This window comes from Chrysemys picta, chromosome 9 (assembly GCF_011386835.1).
Source record: "Chrysemys picta bellii isolate R12L10 chromosome 9, ASM1138683v2, whole genome shotgun sequence".
Lineage (NCBI taxonomy): Eukaryota > Metazoa > Chordata > Testudines > Emydidae > Chrysemys > Chrysemys picta.
Window position 1 is genome coordinate 2,901,553 of NC_088799.1, and position 19,000 is coordinate 2,920,552.

Consider the following 19,000-nt stretch of genomic DNA (forward strand, 5'->3'; position numbering starts at 1 on the left):
GCTCTAGTAACTTATCTGTCTCCACAGCCTGGGACAGAGATTTTCCCTACAGGATATTCTCTAGCGCTTTTGAACAACAGGGCATCTCTCAAGCAGTGGTGACAAGACCATACCATTCCCTGGCTTCTTCTCTGAACAATGAACGGAGTCAAACCAGGAACAAAGCACACCTTGCAATACAATGATTTGGTTTTACAGCTTCATGTGTAACAAACCCAACCAGCTGAGAGCTGCAAACAATTTCTCATGAGCAACCTCTCCCATTGCAAACGCATTTCACTCCAGCAGAGGACGTTCCCCTTCCGCGACCATTTGGACCGGCACATTGTTCTCCCAGGAATATTCCCAGAGAACAAAGTTGCCAAGTTTGCAGACTGTAGGTGGTACATTGTATATAGGACAGGACATTGCTTGAGACTGCAGCAGAGCAGAGCAGGCCTTCCCGGAGCCCAGCAACGAAATAAGCCGAGAAGCCCTTGGTTGCTCCCTTCCCAAGGATGCAGCAGCCCACGCAGGTGCTCTGCATTAATGACTGTGGTGTTGATGACAGGCAATAACAGACTAGGAGATGTTCTGATGCTCTTGGCATCCACGAGCACGTGTCACCTCCCTAGGGAGAAGAGAAAAACTGAGCAACATAAAGGAAGCAAAATACTCACATACTAGCTGAGAGAGAGGGAGTTGCAGCCTGCAGTAATCAGAGACCCAGCAGCCATCCTAGGGCTGGAGCCAGCTCTCTTCCCCAGATTTAAAGGGCCAGCTGCCAGGAGAGCATGCTGGGAAGGGCTCTTACAAGCAGTAAACCCAAAGTGTGGGACTCAGAAAGCAGGAAGCTCTTAGTGAAAGCAGGATGTGTTCCTGCCTGCGTGAGGGCTAGGGAGTTGGATGAAAGATAACCTGGGGTTTTCAGGAATTGCAGCCCTGGGTTTGAGCTAGTTTGAGCTTGTGTTTGTGTATTAAACAGTCAGATTGCTTTTGGACATTAATTGATTCCCTTACATGAGATTTAATTGTCACCACACATCAAGGTTTTATCTGGCATGGGAAACTCATAATTTTCAACACAGCAGGGGAACAGCGTTCCCCAAAATCTCTACTGAGGGTCCCAGCACGGAGGCGCTGAACAAGCCCTTTCAACCTAAATTCTTCCCCCAGAGCGCTCAACCTGTGCACGGAATGACGCAGGTGTCCTGGGGAAATATAGTATGTGATCATGTAATTAAAGACTGTAGCATGATGCATACACACAAGGGGAGCTGAATTCAGGGTGCACAGGCAACCTGAATTCTGGCATTTCCTAAGGTTTGAGTGCTTGGCTTTGCCACCTACAGAAAGTTCTTTGAGCATAGTTCTTTGGTGTGTAATTGTATAAAGAAAAGAACGCATGCACAGGTCTTTGGTGCAGTATCATTACAAAGAAAGGTGGCAAGAATCCTTAGGAATTAAAAGTGTTAAGAACTAATTAGAGGTGTTCCTACCCCCTCCCCTATAAACCCACATCAACAACTTGTATGGGAAATACAAGCGCACCATCACATTCCAATAAGGGGCTCCCTGGGACCCCCAGAGGATGAATTGTCACGGTTGCTGGTTTCCAGCCATAGGCCTGTAGAAATTAAGTACATTATTTTAGAAATGAGATATGGAGCCTTCTGCCTAGGTGACTGGTTCAATTAAAGTTACCAGGAGGTCACCACAAGCCATTTCCCTTGGATAGGTGTTAAGTGGCCTACATAAAATTGGAGGGGGTCGTGGAGAGAAAAAGGCTGAGAACCCCTGGACTAGATGACCTCCTGAGGTCTCATCCAACCCTCATCTTCTGTGATTCTCTGAGGCAAACCCGAGCGAAGAAAACATTTGCTTCATTTCTCTGTGCGATTTCGACGGGACCAGCGTCCTTTCCCCCAGGAACGATGCGAATGCTGCTGTCGCCTTCATTTAAAAGCCCCGCAGCTGTTGCAAGGAGCTGCCCAAGGACAGGTCACCTTCCAGTTGCTGCTTTTGCGCCTGTTCCTCCTGAACGCGTCGAGCCAGATTCTGCACCGCATTGTAGAGCAATTCCACTGACCCCCGGGGAGTTAGTCCAGCTTTCTAGGGGTGCAAATGTCCTCAGAGCTTGGCCTCTAGCTTGCCGGGCGCATCACTAGTGCCTTTGTCTGTCTGTCTGCTGGGCCCAGCTCACCCCCGGGACACTGCTGCCCTCAGGGCTCCTGTCTTTGGAAGGCCAGACCCCCAGTCCCTGCCTCCCTCCCAGAGACCACCAACAGCTGCTGTTCCGCCCTGTGCCCCAGGTGCTGTAATTATTCATACACTTTCCCAGGGACACTTTACCCTGCCCCCCATGGCCTGAAGAACGAAGTCTGGGTTCCTGGCCAGCACTCCTGTGCGTCAGGCCCTTTCCGCAGCGCTGGTCTAACAGCTGTTGGGGCTGGTGCGGGCTCAGCAAGGAGATTTCATGGAGTTACCCTTATCCCCCCGGCTCCCGCCCTTGGGCTTGGAAGAGGAAAAAGCAAGGTCCTTGCCAAGCCCAGCCCAAGCTAGAATCCTCCTGAGCGATTCTCCCCCGCCTGGGTTGTCACTGACCTCTGTGCTAAGCGGGAGTTAGCTGCTACCAGATCAGAACTCTGCACTCACGTTACACTGTTCCGAACACGTGTTGCCTCTGAACTCATGTGGAAAGGGCTATGCAGGGTGCAAGGCAGGAGAGAATCAGGCCCTCTGAACTCACAATTCTCAAGACACACTTCAGCTGCCCCCTGTGTTTATACCTGAGCTGTGACGGAAGCAGTTTGCATTGTGCAGGTCTCACGTTCCTCACTGGAGCGCGTCACATACAGTGAACCTGCCTGTCCTCCTCCCTGCACGTCTCCCCACCGCTAAGAACTGCTCGTCAACAACAAAATTCTCCCTCTGCTCCCTTTGAGGCTACCCCATCTTCTGGCCTGCCGCTGAACTGCCTGACTAATGTAGAGTTGACACTGTGTGGTGCTCTCTGGGGTTGGTACAGCATTGAGCACAGGGCTGGTTCTTGTACTTGAAGTGCCTTCCTTGAGGGGATCTGCCCTTGTGATGCACCATCTATGGGTGGTCCAGCGATGGACATACGTCAAGGCTTCCCTCCCTGGAAAGCTATTCAGCATCTCCCCGCGATCTAGAAATCAGGCAGGAGTCTTCAGATGTTGTGAGAGCCAAAGAGTCACGTCTCCCAAGCACCGTGGCAGGCGAGGGTCTGAGCAGCTGGGGAGAAAACGTACAGGAGGCCTGGTGCAGGTAAAACACATCCCTCGGCAACCTTCATGGAGGAGGTCCAGACCCAATACAAACCGCTGGCCGCTTTCTTTCATAGAGCAATGCAACAGTCTTCATTCCTCGGCCTAAAATCCCCTCCCCTCCCACATGCTGCCAGCACTCTCTTGTCAGCAGCCCGGCTCTCCTTCTCGTGCGGATAGCCCAGCCGCTTTGTAAAGCTCAGAGTCTCACTAGCTGCAGCTGCCGCTCAGACAGGCCCCTAGCTAGGACTGTGTAGGGGCAGTGGGTGTCTTTTGGAAGAAGGCTGGGGTCTGATTGGGGTGGGGTGTCTCTCTCTCTTGGGCTGGGGGTTTGGGAGCCTGGCTAGCTAGAGGCAGCTCCCTGGGGGGAGCCCAGGGCTTTTACTGAGCTCCATCAGCTTCTGTTCTCAGTAGCCATCTGGCCACCTGTTGCCCCCACCGCCCCAGCCTCTGGCTACCACTGCTGTGGCCACCACCCCTCAGATCCAACAGTGGAACAGCCAGACGAGCGTCAGACAGGCTGCCTGAAACCAGGCTCTATCAAGCAGCCATGGGAGGAATTACAGCTCTGCTTGTGGGCCAGCTAAATGCGTGAGGATCCCACCGGTGTGCAGGAATACGTGCCAGGGCAGCCAAATGCATGGCTGTCACGTGAGCGGGGGGACACCTGGCAGGCCTAGGTGAGTGCCCTGCAGGATTAGAGATGGATTGCAGATCTCTCAAACTCTCTTTTCAGCCGATTTCTCCAGCAAGCAGCTGCCATCTGCATCGGGTGTCTTCTGCCGCGGTGGTTCAGAAGTGGGATGGGTGGGGACAGACAGGTGTCTGGCTGGGCTCCATCCAGGCATTGAGATTTGGGCTCAGTTTAATTGCAGTGGTCTGTAACTGGAGGCCATCGCTGGTGATGCCCTGCCTCCGGCCACCACTAATAGAAACCTGGCTTCCGGCAGCTGCAGCCTCCCTTGCTGAATGTAGCCGATACAGTGCAAGCAACACGGTCGCCTTCTGCTGTTCTGGCCATCCTAGCCGGGCTCTTGTCTGGCCTGGGGAGAGACTGTCCTGCTCGGACGCTGACCGAGGACTATTGGCAAATGACCACCCTGTCTCCGTAGCTGCTTGTATTTGGTAGAGGAGCAGAACTTGCTTTTCCTTTCAGTTTACGAGCAATACGGGCCTGGCCTTGCCGTTAAAGTCAGAGGTTGGCTGGTAGGAAGCCACGGTCTAGAGCCCCTCCACTCACACTCAGCACGTGCCCTGCCGTCATCTGCTCTTTTCTTGGTTTGCCGACAAGATGCCAAAAAAAATTCCACCCTCATGTACCTCCACACCAGCAATTCGATTGGCCCATTCTCCCGCAACAAGAAAAGTCCTGCTGAATCCAATGGTACTGCAGATCCGCGGGGTTTTTCTTCCTGCTTCTATTATTATTTGGCATGGGGATGACGCCGCTTGGGCTGTGGTTACATTTTTTAAACCTCATCTTCTAATTATGTCAGAGCAGTAGGAAGCTTTCAGTTCCTATCTCATCCCGTCTAAGAGACTGTCCCCAACCAGGCTGGGGAAGTGATCGCTGGCACTGAAAGCAGAGCTCTTGGTCTCGCTGTATATTGGAGTGACCTCTAGTGGCAAGCAGAAGATATAACCCTGGCAATCTTTATTATCCTTGTCAGCGCACAGACTAAGCACCACTTCACACTGGTGTAGTTTACACACACTTCGGCACGGCTGCAGTCCTATTGGTGTAAAGCTGTTTACACTGGTATAGCTTATAGCCGTACAGGAATAGGCCTGAGCGATGGCATCTTTATACCAGCATGGCTGCACCCGGCTAAGGGATTGTCCGGGTATAATCGATACAGATTTGTTTTAAAAATCACAATTCTGCACCTCATAGTGATACCCGTTCATTCACTGGGTGGAAGCCAGGCCTCAGTGAAAACCAAAACTAAACCCAAACTACCCAGGAAAAATTGTCAAACGGGCGCTCATCCTACCCTTGCCTTTTTAGTTAACTTCATTTCTCACTCTAGCATTTCAGTCTTCACAAGCGCTCTGGGAGGCAGGGAAGTATTACCGAGCAGAGAATGGATACTGAAGTGCTAGCTAGCTGATAGAGAAAACGAGACTGCTTTTCTGTGATTAAATTGTTTGTTATGTTCAAATTAAGTTTATTCTAAACGTCACAATTTTTCCAGTTTCTCAACAAAACAATTTGCATAGAGACTTTTTCAATTAAAACAAACAAACACTGAAATATTTTCATTTAGGCTCCATTCAATAACAAACATGAAAGTTTCATCACAAAAATTTTATTGCAAATCATTTCATCAAAAAAACTGGAAAATTTCAACCAATAAGAATTTTTTTTCACAAAATGCTGGTACAGCTTAAAAATCCCTTTTTAAATCAAATCATCTTTTCAGCCCTCGCTAGTAGTATTTGTTTCTTTTTTTAAGGCTGAGAAATTTCACACTTTGGAGGAGAAAGAGCAAACCTTTCTCAGACAGGCTGATTTAAAAAAAAAGGTAAATAGCAGCTCTCTGACATCATTTAACATTCCAACCCCCTAAGCAAGTCCCACAGATGGGCTGGTGGTCAAATGGGCGTGATGCATTTATTTATTACAGCTGTTGCATTTTATCATGTGGCTCTCTCTTCTCCGGATACATAGTGCATTGAGCTGAAAGCCCATGCTGGTGCACGGATATAGTTCATAAAGTCATGTGTGTGTAAAAGCCAAAAACAGGGTGCTTGTTTCCACGCCCTGCACTGCAGCGATGCCGAGCAATTATGCGGTTTGAACGTGTTCCCCAAAGTTTGTACACAGAGCTGACCCCTGACTGGAGACACAGACATCTCTTTGTTTCCATAGAGCTGTGACTCCATCCTTCTCTGAGCAGCTGTCACATTCCCACCACCTTTGGACTCCATCATCCCATTTGGTTCTCACGAAGCCTGGTGATGTCTGAACCTGGGGATATTCTGAACAAAAGGAGCCCTCAGCCACACCTGTAGCTGTTTCCATCACTTCCCTGCAATGCAGCAGACATTCTAGGCTTCAGAATGACACAGTGACAGTCCTGGAAGATGGGTGTTGATTTGTGCAGATGGCAAAGGAGGTGGGGGTGCTGCAGTGGGGGCCTATGCTTGTTTGGCATTATTTCAGTTGTGGTGATTTGTGTCTAGGTGGGTTGCCCTGGGACATTTGTGTGGGTGGCAAATTGAGAGGCTTGTACTGCAGGGAGGAGCTTTGTGCATTTGCAGCGATTGTGTGCACTGGTTGTGGTGTGGATTTTTAAAGAACTGTAGCAATTGAGTCAAGTCATTCGTCATCTGTGCAGTCTCCCTCGTACAACCAATTAAATTGCTGCATCCAAATTAGCTGCAAAGCCAGGGTGGTAATTGGTTGAGTTACTTCTGATATCCTAAAGATCTAGTACTCTTGGCCTAGCATAGATACAGCCCTGAAACAGCACGTCACGTCACTCCAAGTCAAAACGGACGAGAATTTAAAAATTAGATGGTAATAGACTGCGAATCTCAGTGAGGACCTGCTGATATTCTGCACCAAAAAAGCTCTCAGCCGTGCTTGCAACTGCCTCACACTGACTGTACGATGTGGAATCTTATTCTGTAGGCAATACAGCTGGGAATTCTGCACACGTGTATACAGTGAGACATGCCCCAGCTCTAATTGAGAGGGACTTTTAAAGCACAGAATGTGTTTGGCGAGATGGAAATTTGAAAAACTCGACATTTTCTACTAGAGGCCAATGGGAGACGTGGGTCTGAAAGGTTGCCAATACGAAACAAACATAGTTCTGGGGGCAGTTATTTCCTGCCGTTTATTTGCTTTCCAATGTAGCCCCTGCTACCATCTCTCTCCCGTTTTCCTTCCACTCTATTTTTTATGATGTCCCAAAAGAGCTTCCCCCTACCCATGCCTGATCTCAAGACAAGGCATGTGGCAGAATGCCTGATGGAGCTGGTGGGACAAGCCAATTTGAAGAGGTCTCATCCACCCAGCCTGGCCCATCTATACCTCCCCCACCCACTACTTTTACATCTTTAGGGCTTTATCGTGCCAACAAGCATCACAATATCTGAGCACCTTCCACGGAAAAGTGGTAGCAATTGTGGAGTCCCGACTGGCCTCTCTCCCTTGGTTTCCTGTATAATCCTGTGGCATTACACCCCATATTCAGGATAGTAAAATTATGATGTAAGTATAGCATAATTATGATGTATTTTGTGCAAGAGAAGGCATGTGAGATCATTGGAAAGGTTATGATTTAGTGAATGATGATCATATTTGTATGCATGTATTGTTTTTGTATCTGACATTCAGAATACTGTCTATGCATCTATTACAAATGTGTTTACACCTGGGGAACACCCACTAGACAGAATGCAATCAGTCTAGATTGCTGGCTGGAAAGGCCCATTAGGAAGAACAATAGGTCTTAGAAGATGCTAATATCTCATCAGGGATCCTTCCTAGTAAAGCCTTCCTGGGGACACTGCAAACAGCCTCGGAAGTATGGCTGGAGGGTCAGGTGATCAAGTCACCTGATACTGGACTCCATGATAATATTAGTATTTTTCCACTTGACTGAGGGTGGGAATCACACTGGACGACAAAGGATTCCTGCCATATGTAAACCCTATTTAAGGCAGAGGGACATAATCATGGTTAGTTCTTCACTGAATCCCCGCCCAAGCTGACTGCTGTAAACATCTAAGAAACAAAGACTGAAGGAGGGGAGAAGGACAGAGCCCAGCCTGGAAAGTTGTCTAGCCTGTGAATGAAACATCTGAAGTTTTAAGTTGCAGGCAAGTACAGCTGGCCTTCAAGAATCTCTACAATCTGCCTAAAACAACATTTAGGGTGAGAAATTACTACTTGTAACCAGATTCTTTAGTATTTTAAGCTTAGATTGTGTGTTTGTTTCATTTGCTGAATAGTCTGTTTTGATCCGTTTGCTATCCCCTATAATCACTTAAAAATCTATCTTTTGTAGTTAATAAACTTGTTTTGTTTTGTCTAAAACCAGTGTGTGGGGAAATTATAACTTGGGGCAGTTTGGACTCCAAATTTTGATGCTATCTTTAGGAACCTCACATTATTTTAGCTTGTTCAGCTACAAATCAAGTTGTGACTCGGGAACAGCTTCGTGTCTGATTGTGTGTTTCAGTTGCACGCATTTGGAATGTAGTCTTTGGTGCCTCTAAAGGTGGTTGATCACATGGCATTTGTCAGGTTTCCTCCCCTTTTCTGCTTCCCTAATTCCATTTTAGGCTTATTAGGTAGACTCAGGAAGTTTCAAATAGACTATTTGCAAATTATAAACCACACTTAAAAAAAACCCCTTGCAAATAAATCCACTGTTTTATTTTTTCAGTATCACAGTCTCAGTAAGTGAAACAGACCACATTCCTTCCATGACATTACCCACCCTTCTCAATCTCTCTAGACACAATACAATCGAGTTAAAATATAACCAATATTTTGCTACTTCTATTAAGTTGGAAGAACATTGGTATTATAAGTGAAGCACCAAAAGAAGCCAAGGATGGAATGAACTGGAACGTGAAATCTCACACCTTTCCAGCTCTTACAGAAGCAACAAAAAGGGGACACTAGACAAGGAAAATGTACTTCGCAAGCCTTTTGACTCACATTAAGAAAAATAATTAAGTTCAATAGCCTTATGAATCCGTGGAGAAGAACACAGATGGATGCAGGTGGATAACAAAAGACTATGGTTTATTGAACAAGATGGACAAGGCGATATTCTCTTTACATTCAATGAGTTCAGGAAAAAAGAAGCAAAACATGCTACACACACACAAACGTGATACTTTGGTTAAATATCATTCAGAAGTTCTATGTTAAACCTGGTAAAACTATAGGACGAACAGTCAAAAAATAATAGGGTTGCATAGATGGATTATTGTCAGTGTACGATTTACATTTATGGGTTAGCTGTTAGAACACAGGGCGCGTTTGCAGCTCTGAGGGAGTTAGCCACTTGACTAATTAATTTTACTCTATGGCTAATATCTCCTTGCCCCAGGCTGAACGTTTACCCTGAAGAGCTACATTAGTTACTTCTCTGAGGTGGTTAGCTGTATTGCAGTGCATAAACACAGGTGGAGACACAGCAGAATCTACTTAAAGAGAACACTGATACAGTGAAACTGTTTATTGGGACAAAGACAGTACTGTAGTTAAGGGGGCAGTGTTTGTCTCCACCACTGCCCTCTGCTGGATAGAGTCTGAACTGCGTCTCATTACAGGCCCGTGCTGCTAATTGTTAATGGAGAGATGTTTCTAGCGCAAGAGGCAGGGCCCTGTGCTTTCAGCGCAGGAGGTGCTGAGTTCTAGGCCTGCTAGAGCCAGTGGGTGCAGCATAGTGACCACGACCGTGAAATTATTAGAGAACCACAAAGTCTGTTACAGCATCATCTTAAAAAATAAACTGTGCAACTGCTACCGATAGGGATTAAAAATATCTTCTCAACAGAAGCAACCAGCTATTGAGGGATATATACAGCTCCAAGCTGCACTGCCGAACCTCCCATCACAATCAGTGCTGCCCCATAGGTGTCTCCCAAACCAACAAAATGAGGGGAAGTCAAGAGAGCTTTGGAACTCAGGAGATAAGGGGCCCCAAGAACTGTCTCCTGCACTGGCAGATGGGCAAAATTCAACTGCAGATCTGGAAAATGATGGGGCAAGTGCAAATTCAAATGTTCCCTGGTGCTGCAGGATCCCTTCCATAACAACTCTGCTTGGATCGAGCTTCCCAGGGGGCAAGGCCCGTGGGACAACCCAGATCCCACTTCCCCCTAAGTATTGTGCCCATCTCAGTCGTATCTCAGCACAGCTGCACTGGCTCTGCAAGGCTCCCAGCACTGAGAACCTGCTCAGGGCGGCAGATGCCCGGGAGGATATGCTGCATAAGAAGGCCACTTTTGATTATTTTACTGATTGGCCGTGCTGGGTTACAAGAGCACAAGGTAGGCTGGGGATTCTGCAGCCTTAAAATAAAAGCATGGTCTTTGCACTGCCTCCAAAACATTCCCGCTCGTGGAAATCATCAATCTGCAATCGACAGTTAGCTTGCACGCAGGCTAATATTAATCAACAATCCCGCATAAAAAAAATACATACGTACATACATCAATCCAGTGTGGTAAGTTGAATGAATACTCTATGCTGGAACAGCTGGTCTGATTTGGCACAAAATAAAAATCACAAAAGTGGACTATAAAAAAAATCCATTTTTTCCTGTATTAAAGATGAATTGTCTCAATTCCCATCTTAAAAGACCTGCCTTGCTGCAATATAAAAATACTGAACATACAAGATCCTTTTGTCGAGCTAAGCAGATTTCAGCTGTTGTAGATTCTACCCTCCCTCCCCACGAAGGAAGTCAAATGATAAAAAATAACCTACCAATTAAAAAACGTTTTTTTCACAACAGTAACCAGAAAGTCCTTTAAAAGCCATGAGGTTAACCTGCTGCCTCTCTCCCATTGGCATCCTCCATTCTCCTCCTTGTACAGTACATGTCTTAAGATGGCAGGCTGGATTTATTTTATAGCACGCTGACTCTGATCAGAATGGCTACGGTGTCGACTACCCTGGGATTAAGGCACGATCACTCAGTTCGCCTAACCTCGCTCCTCAAAGATCGCTACAACTCTTGTGCTTTGGACGGAAGACCAGGTGGTGGCAAGAACATCGACCAAGACCGGGTATGGAAATCCGTTTGCTTCCCGCTCTTGTTGTACGAAGTGAGCTGCACACATCAAAGCTTCAGGCCGCATTAGTGATGTGTGCCTGCCAGCTAAGGAAACTCAGGAAGCAAAGGGCTTCACTGCCATGCACGTTCTGTTGCTTGTCATAAAGCACACAGGAAGAAATGCAACAGAGGTGGGAACGACACCGGCAGGGTTTTCCAGCCTTTTGCCGAATACGATTTAATTCAGAGCAAGGCAATAGGCCAAGGTACTTAAACGGAGCAACAGAAGGGTCGGTTCCCTGGCTTTCCATCAGGGAAAGAGCACATAGCCCAGGTTGGGTCTTATTAGAATCATCACTGACACCAACCAACCAGCCGGAGCTTTAGCTCTAAGGGCCAATGTTATGTCTGGCATAAGCAGCGGCCACTCTACTGATAGCAACAGAGTCATTCATGGCTGCTTCGGCCTGTGCTCCTCGATCTTCCACCTATTGACGACCTGATCCTTGCTCAACAGATGCCTATTGACTTCAACAGGAGCAGGGCTGGGTCCTTAGGGCCCGATCCAGTTCTCATTCAAGTCAACGGGAGCTTTGCCACCTAACTAAGCATCTTACGGCCCATTGACTTCAATGGGACTTGAGCACCTTTCTTGAATAGGGATGCTTTCCAGAATCGGGCCCGGAAACAGGAGCAGGATCGGGCCCTTAAAGACTTTCCTAATGGGGATAAGATGGAAACTGTAGCCTCCAGTCGGGGCGCGGGAGGGGAAAAACATCATTAGCTGCCAAACCCCAACAGGAGCTGAGCTCCAGGGGTCGGATTCTCCCCGCCTTGTGACGTCCTTTAGACTTGCACAAAGCCACTGTAAAATGCAACCGTATTCTGATTTGGCAACTTTTTAAACCTCCCGGATGACCCGAGGGGCAGGACCTGGTCTTGGACCATTTGAGAATTGTCAGTACAGAAACTGCCCCCAGCCCCCGTTCCATTTCACAATACATGCAGGAAAAGACAGAAAAGTGGCATTCTCGGCAGTAGAAAAGTTGACTGTTCCATGAAATATAAAAATAAACATTTATAACATAAAAACCTTGCAAATGGCACCAGCACATTTGCCAAAATTGTCAAATAAAAAGTACACGATGCATCTTGGGATCGTTTCCTTTAAAACTCCGTTAACACTTCTGACGAGATGGATGTGGGGCAACTGAAAGAGCAGGAGACAAGGGCAGTCAAATCTAGCCACAAGCGGGGCTGTTTCCTGAGAAGAGGAAGAGAGAGCTTCCGAGTCCCCTGGAGAGAGGCAGAGGGGAGAGCAGGCACGCTCCTGTGCAGTCTGGAGACGTCGGCCTGAGTCCATTCAACAGCAGGGGATACCAACAATGCAGAAAACCCCCAAGTTATTTCTAACTCACCTAAGCCTTCTTTTCATTCAGAACAAAGGTGCGTTCTTGACTCACACTAGCTAACAGAGGCAGTGTGGCCTGATACATAGAGCACTGGACTGGGACTCAGAAGACTGGGTTCTAGTCCCCTCTCAGCCACGGGCCGGTTGGGTGACCTTAGGCACGTCATCTCTCCTCTCTATGCCTCAGTTTCCCCAGCTGTAAAATGATTTGTAAACTGCTTTGAGATCTACAGCTGAAAGGCGCTGCATGACAGCTATTGTTCTAACACAGGGTAACTAACCGGAGGTAAAATCCTCGTGAAGACCAGGCAATTTGTAGTTTTCACACGACTTAGGTCAGGGTAAACTAGGCTGCTCCATAGCCTTGAACTCGACCTGCTAGCTCGTGGGCCAGCTACTGACTGCCCTGTCTTTGCTAGGACTTACCTAGCTGGGAGTGAAGAACACGCTTTTTTTTTTCCTAGCGAAGACGTGGCCTTGGGGCTGGATTGGGGCCCATCCTGCAGACCGCTACAAAGGAGCAGAGGGGCAGAAGCATTCCTGACTCCCTTGTGCCAGCACGGTGCACCATCGCTTCGTGCGAGCAGGCTCTGGAGAGCCGCTGCGTTCCCCACCTCTCCATGCGCCCAGCAGCATCGTGACCCTGGCAGGTCAGGGAACCAAGTGATGCACCAAGCACAGACTCAGTGCAGTTTACTGCCTCTCTGGGGTAGCAGCAATTCAGGGAGTTTCCCTCCCAGGCTGCTCACCAATGCACAGCCACTGACTTGCTGACTGGCCACCTAGCCCTTATTGGCTGGATAGGCTTAAGAACTTACTGTACCTCTATGGTCAGTTTTGCAATTCAAATGTATTTGCACAGAGACTGACAAAAACGCTGAGGTTGAAAAACCTGGGAGGCGGTTCGGGAAGTACTCGTCTCCCATGGGGCGGGTGGGGACACAAGGATCAGTACAGGAGAGAATCTAGGCGGGTATCTTCGATTGACAGAGGATTCCTGCACTCTGGGAAGTGATTATGTCATCCTCACATGGCATCTTAAACAAACAGAGCCTGGGTGCTCTTCTAGAAAACACGCTCTGGTTCAGCCACAAGTTATTGGGCTCAATGGTGTAAAGAAGACTAATTTCCCCCATTTTTACTGGGTGAGGTTCTCTGACCTGTGCCGTGCACAAAGTCACCCCAGATAATCATAATGGTCCCTTTTGGTCCATGAATTTATATTCCCCTCTGGCTCCACCACTGACAGCTGCATCAAGAAATTGAAAACTTCTTAAAAGCAATACATAGGAGATGTACAGCAAGAGCTGAAGTTTTATAGCCCCTTATTCAGAGGCCTGACTCAGACACAGAAGCACGTTACGTGCGTCACCCAAAGGGTGTTTCCTAAGAAGTGACAGCACAACAGAGACTTTGTAGACAGAACAGTTTTTCCTCCAAAGGGCGTGAAGTCCGAGCAGCCTGCTGGTAGATGTACGAAGATGCGTTCACCTTCATGCCAACTACCATGGAAAATATCAGTTGCTCTGTGTTGATTTGGCTCCGTTTTCTCACTCAGTACTCGGGAAGATGTGCATTCCCGGTTCCAACAGAAAGCGGTGGGTCATCTTAATCACATGTTAATCTCCATCCTGTTTCTTGATTTCTGCATTGCCATAATCCACCTCACATCTTGGACTTTTCCCCCAATTGTCTCCCTCTCTCTCTCAAAAAAAGATCAAGCCACTAATTGTCAAAGATGCAGCTGTAGCTAAAAAGGGATTCAGAGGGCTGGAAAGGTGGTGTCGGATCAGCTAGCTAGGTACAGCTGGCCAGCTACACAGTGGCTAGATTTTACTGCGCTACTAAAGTGATCACAAACAACCGGGAAACCAGAATGAACATACACTACTTATTGACATGACATTTAAAAAGGAAGAAGTCCTGAGGATGGAACTCGAGTTGGGTAAAGGAAATGAGAAGCTCTCCTGGGAATTCCAGTAACGTTTGCTACAGAAGAGAGTCAGTATCAATGCAAAGTCTAGCTTTCTACTGCTTGTAATGGAAACCTATAAAACAAAAGGGAAAAATCAGTTAGCACAGAGCAGGGGTTCTCAAACTGGGGGGTCATGATCCCTCAGGGGGTCACAAGGTTATAACGTGAGGTTTACGAGCTGTCAGCCTCCATCCCCAAACCCCGCTTCTCCTCCAGCATTTATAATAGTGTTAAATATGGAAAAAAATGTGTTTTTAATTTGTAAGGGGGGGGGGTCACACTCAGAGACTTGCCTTGTGAAAGGGGTCATCAATAGAAACATTTGAGAACCACTGGCTTATAGCACAGTGAGGATGACTGGATCTAAAGCTTTCTTCTAGTTCTTAGCAGCCCTGAGGCTGGTTTAACTGTCTGAGTGTTGGTGCATTCAAAAATTCAGAAGTGGGGAAGGTGGACTATTAGGGTCAGTAAAAGGTTCGGGAAACACCTGGATAGGTCCCCGGAAAAGGCAAACCCTTCAATTGCTCTCAGTCTGTGAATGGCCCACCAGTGAGAACGGCACTAGGCACTGATTCAGCATCTAGTAACCTATATGAAGTGCCCCCAACATCTCCCCTCCCTTTCACATGAGCTAGCCCCACCCCTTCCTCTCCAGCTATGGAAGCTGGAGAATGAAGGGACCCCAGCCTCAAGTGATTTCAGAAAGCACCGTGCTGAGATGCTCTAGTGACGAGGGCTATGGAAAAACCACAGACAGGCCGATGCACGCGGCAAGTCTAGCGCTCTACAGAAAAGCCTCAGTCCGGTCATCCACCAGCCAGACAACTCTTTGAAGGTTTCCTAGTGCGTAGGATTGCTCTGTGTAGCAGGATGAGTCAGCCGAAGCCCATTGCTTTGCTGCCTTCAGACCATTCCCTCTCATCCTGCGCCCGGAGTTAGTCACGCGTGAAAATGAAACTGTCAAACCCTCCTGTTCTTTTCTTTATTGTGTGTTCTCAAGAGGCATAATTTAGCTCTTCGATGTAAGCTCTTTGGGGCAGGGACTCGAGAACAGACGGTTTATGGAGCAGGATCGTGTGTCTGTAGGGTGTGATGTGATATTCTCTCTATCTATCCACACACAGCAGCCACCAGAAAGTAATGGTTTTCAGGCTGGTTATTTGAACTGAGTCACCAATGCGAACGAAGTGCTGAAGCCGTTATGGGCCGCTCGTCTTACCTTTCGGAGAAGACTCCGGTTTAGAAAACTGACACACGGAGCTAGGCTGGCTTGTAAAACCACGACTGTGATCGAAGTCGTCCAGTTCTGTGACTGACGGCGGCGGCGGCCTGTCAAGAACAGAAAGGAAACAAAGTCAGGAAAAAAATTACAGCAACCATGAAGCACCCAAAATAATACCCCGGAGCACATCCTGCATGTTGGCAGCAAAGGCGTCTGTGCTGTGCTCTCCTGGGCTGAACTTTTATTCATAGATTTCATTCACAGATTCCAAGGCCAGAAAGGACCATTGTGATCATCCAGTCTGACCTTCTGCATAGCCCAGGCCAGAGCCCTGCCCCACAATAATGCCTGAGCAGAGCTTTTAGAAAAGCACCCAGTCCTGATTTAAAAATGGCCAGTGATGGAGAATCCACCACAACCCTTGGTAAGTTGTTTCCAATGGTTAATTACTCCAATTGTTAAGTTATGCATTATTTCCAGCCTTTAAAGGCTTTTAAATAGTCTCCTTTTAATAGATGTGGTCAGAATTTATTGAATGAAAAATTGTGCCATCTAAAAATAGGCCTTTTCTCACAAACATTTCTCAATGTTCTCCAAATATGTCGCATTTATTTAACTGAACATTTTCATTGGATAATGGTTTCAATGTGTTTTCAGTAAGCGAAACATTTCAATTGGGAAATTCGATAAAAACATACCGTGATAAATTCTGCAGTGAAAATAGGTACATTTTGAACTTTGCAAAGTGAGAACAGGTCTGAAATTCTAATATTTGTATTGATTCCTCCCCCCCACCGACCAGCTCTACCTTTTATTCATTTAAAAAAAAATCTTTATTAGTCTCATCCCAGTAACAGGGCTTAAAGCCACCAAGTTCAACACTAGCGTTTGACCCCCCCTTGCAGGTGCTGTATCAGTGCGTGGGAAGGTTGTAATATGGGCCCCCAACCACTCAAGCACAATGTGGCGAATCAGAAAGATTTGCCCAGTTGCAATGGATTGTCTGTACTCAGGCAGTTGTCTGACTTCAGTGTGTCTATGAGTCAGAGAGAGCGAGAGAGAGAGAGGGGCAGTGCATGTGTCTCCGTTTATTAACGCTGCATAGAGACAACTGTGGTGTCCATTTGATTTCAGACATTCAAAAGCAGCCTCCCAAACTCCTGGAGATATTTAACCCACTCAGAGCCACCTGGCCACTTATCAAGTGCCGCTGCCCAAGCTCAGCTATCTTTGCCACTGTAAGATGGGGACCCTTCAGTGGCTAAATGCCATGGACCCATATAAGCCAACACCAAGGAGCCCCTCACAGGGCCCTACACCTTCCATCCCTGTTCAGTGTTCAAGCCCCTGCACTACCCAGCCTCCTGTCATCTCCCAGTATTTGCTCCCCGAGATTCAACCCTTTGATTGTTTCCTCGGCAGATTTGCCCAGTTTTACAGACTGGGCCTGCAGCTCACCGTGCGGGTTTGTCACTCTTGGGTCTCTGAGGTTCAAGCCTCTCTCTTGACCTTGGACGCGCGGATTCGCTTGTGTCACGCTGAGGGGGAGAAGAGAAGAAGGCAGGTCACTGGGGAGCCATATACTTTCCTTACAAAACATGGGCCAGATTGTCCAAAGTAGCCACCTGTGACTGCATGAAAGAAGCCGTGACCACATACACCCATTCAGCAGGGAGCAAACTGGGAACTCCAAAACCAGAACCACCGGCTTCTTGAGCCAAGCTCCTTTTGCCATAAATACAAGGCAGGTTGTTATGTTGTTGGGGCCTGTTACTAGCAGGCGACACAACTGTATGCATTAAGCCAGAGGATGACACACACAGATCCATTGTGCACAGTGAGCCAGAGATCTAGCTGACAGTTTGCATGTGCAAATACATGTCATTTGCACAGGCACATTGGGTCAGGCATATGCAAACGAGTGTCTGCAACAGTGCAAGCCTAACTTTGAAAATCTGGCCAGACAGCTGACAGGCTGACCAAGCTCAGTGGCAGACATGGGCAGAGGTAAACGCACCTAAGACTCACGCTATGCCATTTTTAAGTCTCTACAGAACCTGGAGCTACACTACTTCCTATCACTCCCAGCCCGCCCTTTGCAGAGTTACTTCAAAAGAGGCGTCAATCCCCTGGTTATGTGACGGTTTCTTTAGAACGGAGACGCAGTTGTTCTTCCCTCAGGGCTTGTCTATACTTACGCGCTGGTTCGGCGGCAGGCAATCGAACTTCTGGGTTCGATTTATCGCGTCTAATCTGGACGCGATAAATCGAACTCAGAAGTGCTCCCCGTCGACTCCGGTAATCCTGCTCGCCGAGAGGAGTACGCGGAGTCGACGGGGGAGCCTGCCTGCCGGGTGTGGACCGCGGTAAGTTCGAACTAAGGTACGTCGACTTCAGCTACGTTATTCACGTAGCTGAAGTTGCGTACCTTAGTTCGATTTGGGGGTTTAGTGTAGACCAAGCCTCAGAATGGCCAAAAATGGAACAGGTCTATGGTGCGTTTAATCTATCTCCTGTACCTGGCAGTGGCCAACGCTGACTGTTGCGGGAGGAGGTATCAAATGCCTGTGACTTTTCAAAGTGCAGGCCACATTTTCATACAGCGACAGTCTCACGGCCACCTCCCCGCCACGTGAGTCATATTACCCATCCCTGGGGCAACTACAGCAAATGCGTAGGTGGAGAAACAACACTAGGAAAAGTACTTAACGACTCTTCCGCTGTCTTTGAAGGCAATTTGGCAGCTGGAAATAAAGAGAAGTCAGCACCATGTGACTAGTTACTTCTCCACGAACCGCTGGTGGTTCACAGATAGCGGGGGAACCTCTGCCACAGCACACACCTAATTGTCCAATACTTGCACCAAAGGGGGAACTTCCCTCGGACTTCAGCAGAAGATCAGTTTCTGCCAGCTAGCTTGGAAACTCACCACAGTTATAATTCCTCTCCTGCCTAGTCTAACTGCAGTTCCCCTTCTTGTTCATTGAAATGGCCTCTTCCGAAACGCACGAAGGGAACACCTACACTGTGCTTTCAGACCCGCAGCAGCAAGTCTCGGAGCCCAGGTCTAGACTCGGGCTTGCGCTAAAAGCAGCAGTGTACACGTTACAGCTCAGGCGCCGAAGCATAGACTTACCCTAAGCTGCTTGTTCTTAAAGGGCTGCGCCACTGCATCTCCCCACCCAAGACTGAGTCACAAATCTGACCCAGCTGGCGTGCAATCGGCACAGCACCAGGCCACATAACTCCACTCTACTGCCAGCTTCCAGGAGGTTAACCGCAGGAGAGGACGGACTAATTCACGGCCACGCAGACAGCACGTTTCGAATCATATTGTGCTCCATACGTCAGTCAACTCTGGTCTAACAGGTC

General features: G+C 47.9%; 1 protein-coding gene across 2 annotated transcripts in view; it reads right to left on the reverse strand.

Moving 5' to 3' along the window:
• Positions 1-9,017: 9,017 nt before the first annotated feature.
• CCDC50 (coiled-coil domain containing 50) overlaps positions 9,018-19,000 on the reverse strand; it is a 54,519-nt gene continuing 44,536 nt past the window's right edge. For both annotated transcript variants that reach the window (XM_005308073.5, XM_042843860.2), the window contains 3 exons: positions 17,087-17,166; positions 15,626-15,735; positions 9,018-14,479 (listed from right to left, as the gene is read on the reverse strand). In XM_005308073.5, the coding sequence (XP_005308130.2) occupies positions 14,460-14,479; positions 15,626-15,735; positions 17,087-17,166 (210 nt within the window). In that variant the 3' untranslated portion in view covers positions 9,018-14,459. The remainder of the gene's footprint in view (positions 14,480-15,625; positions 15,736-17,086; positions 17,167-19,000) is intronic.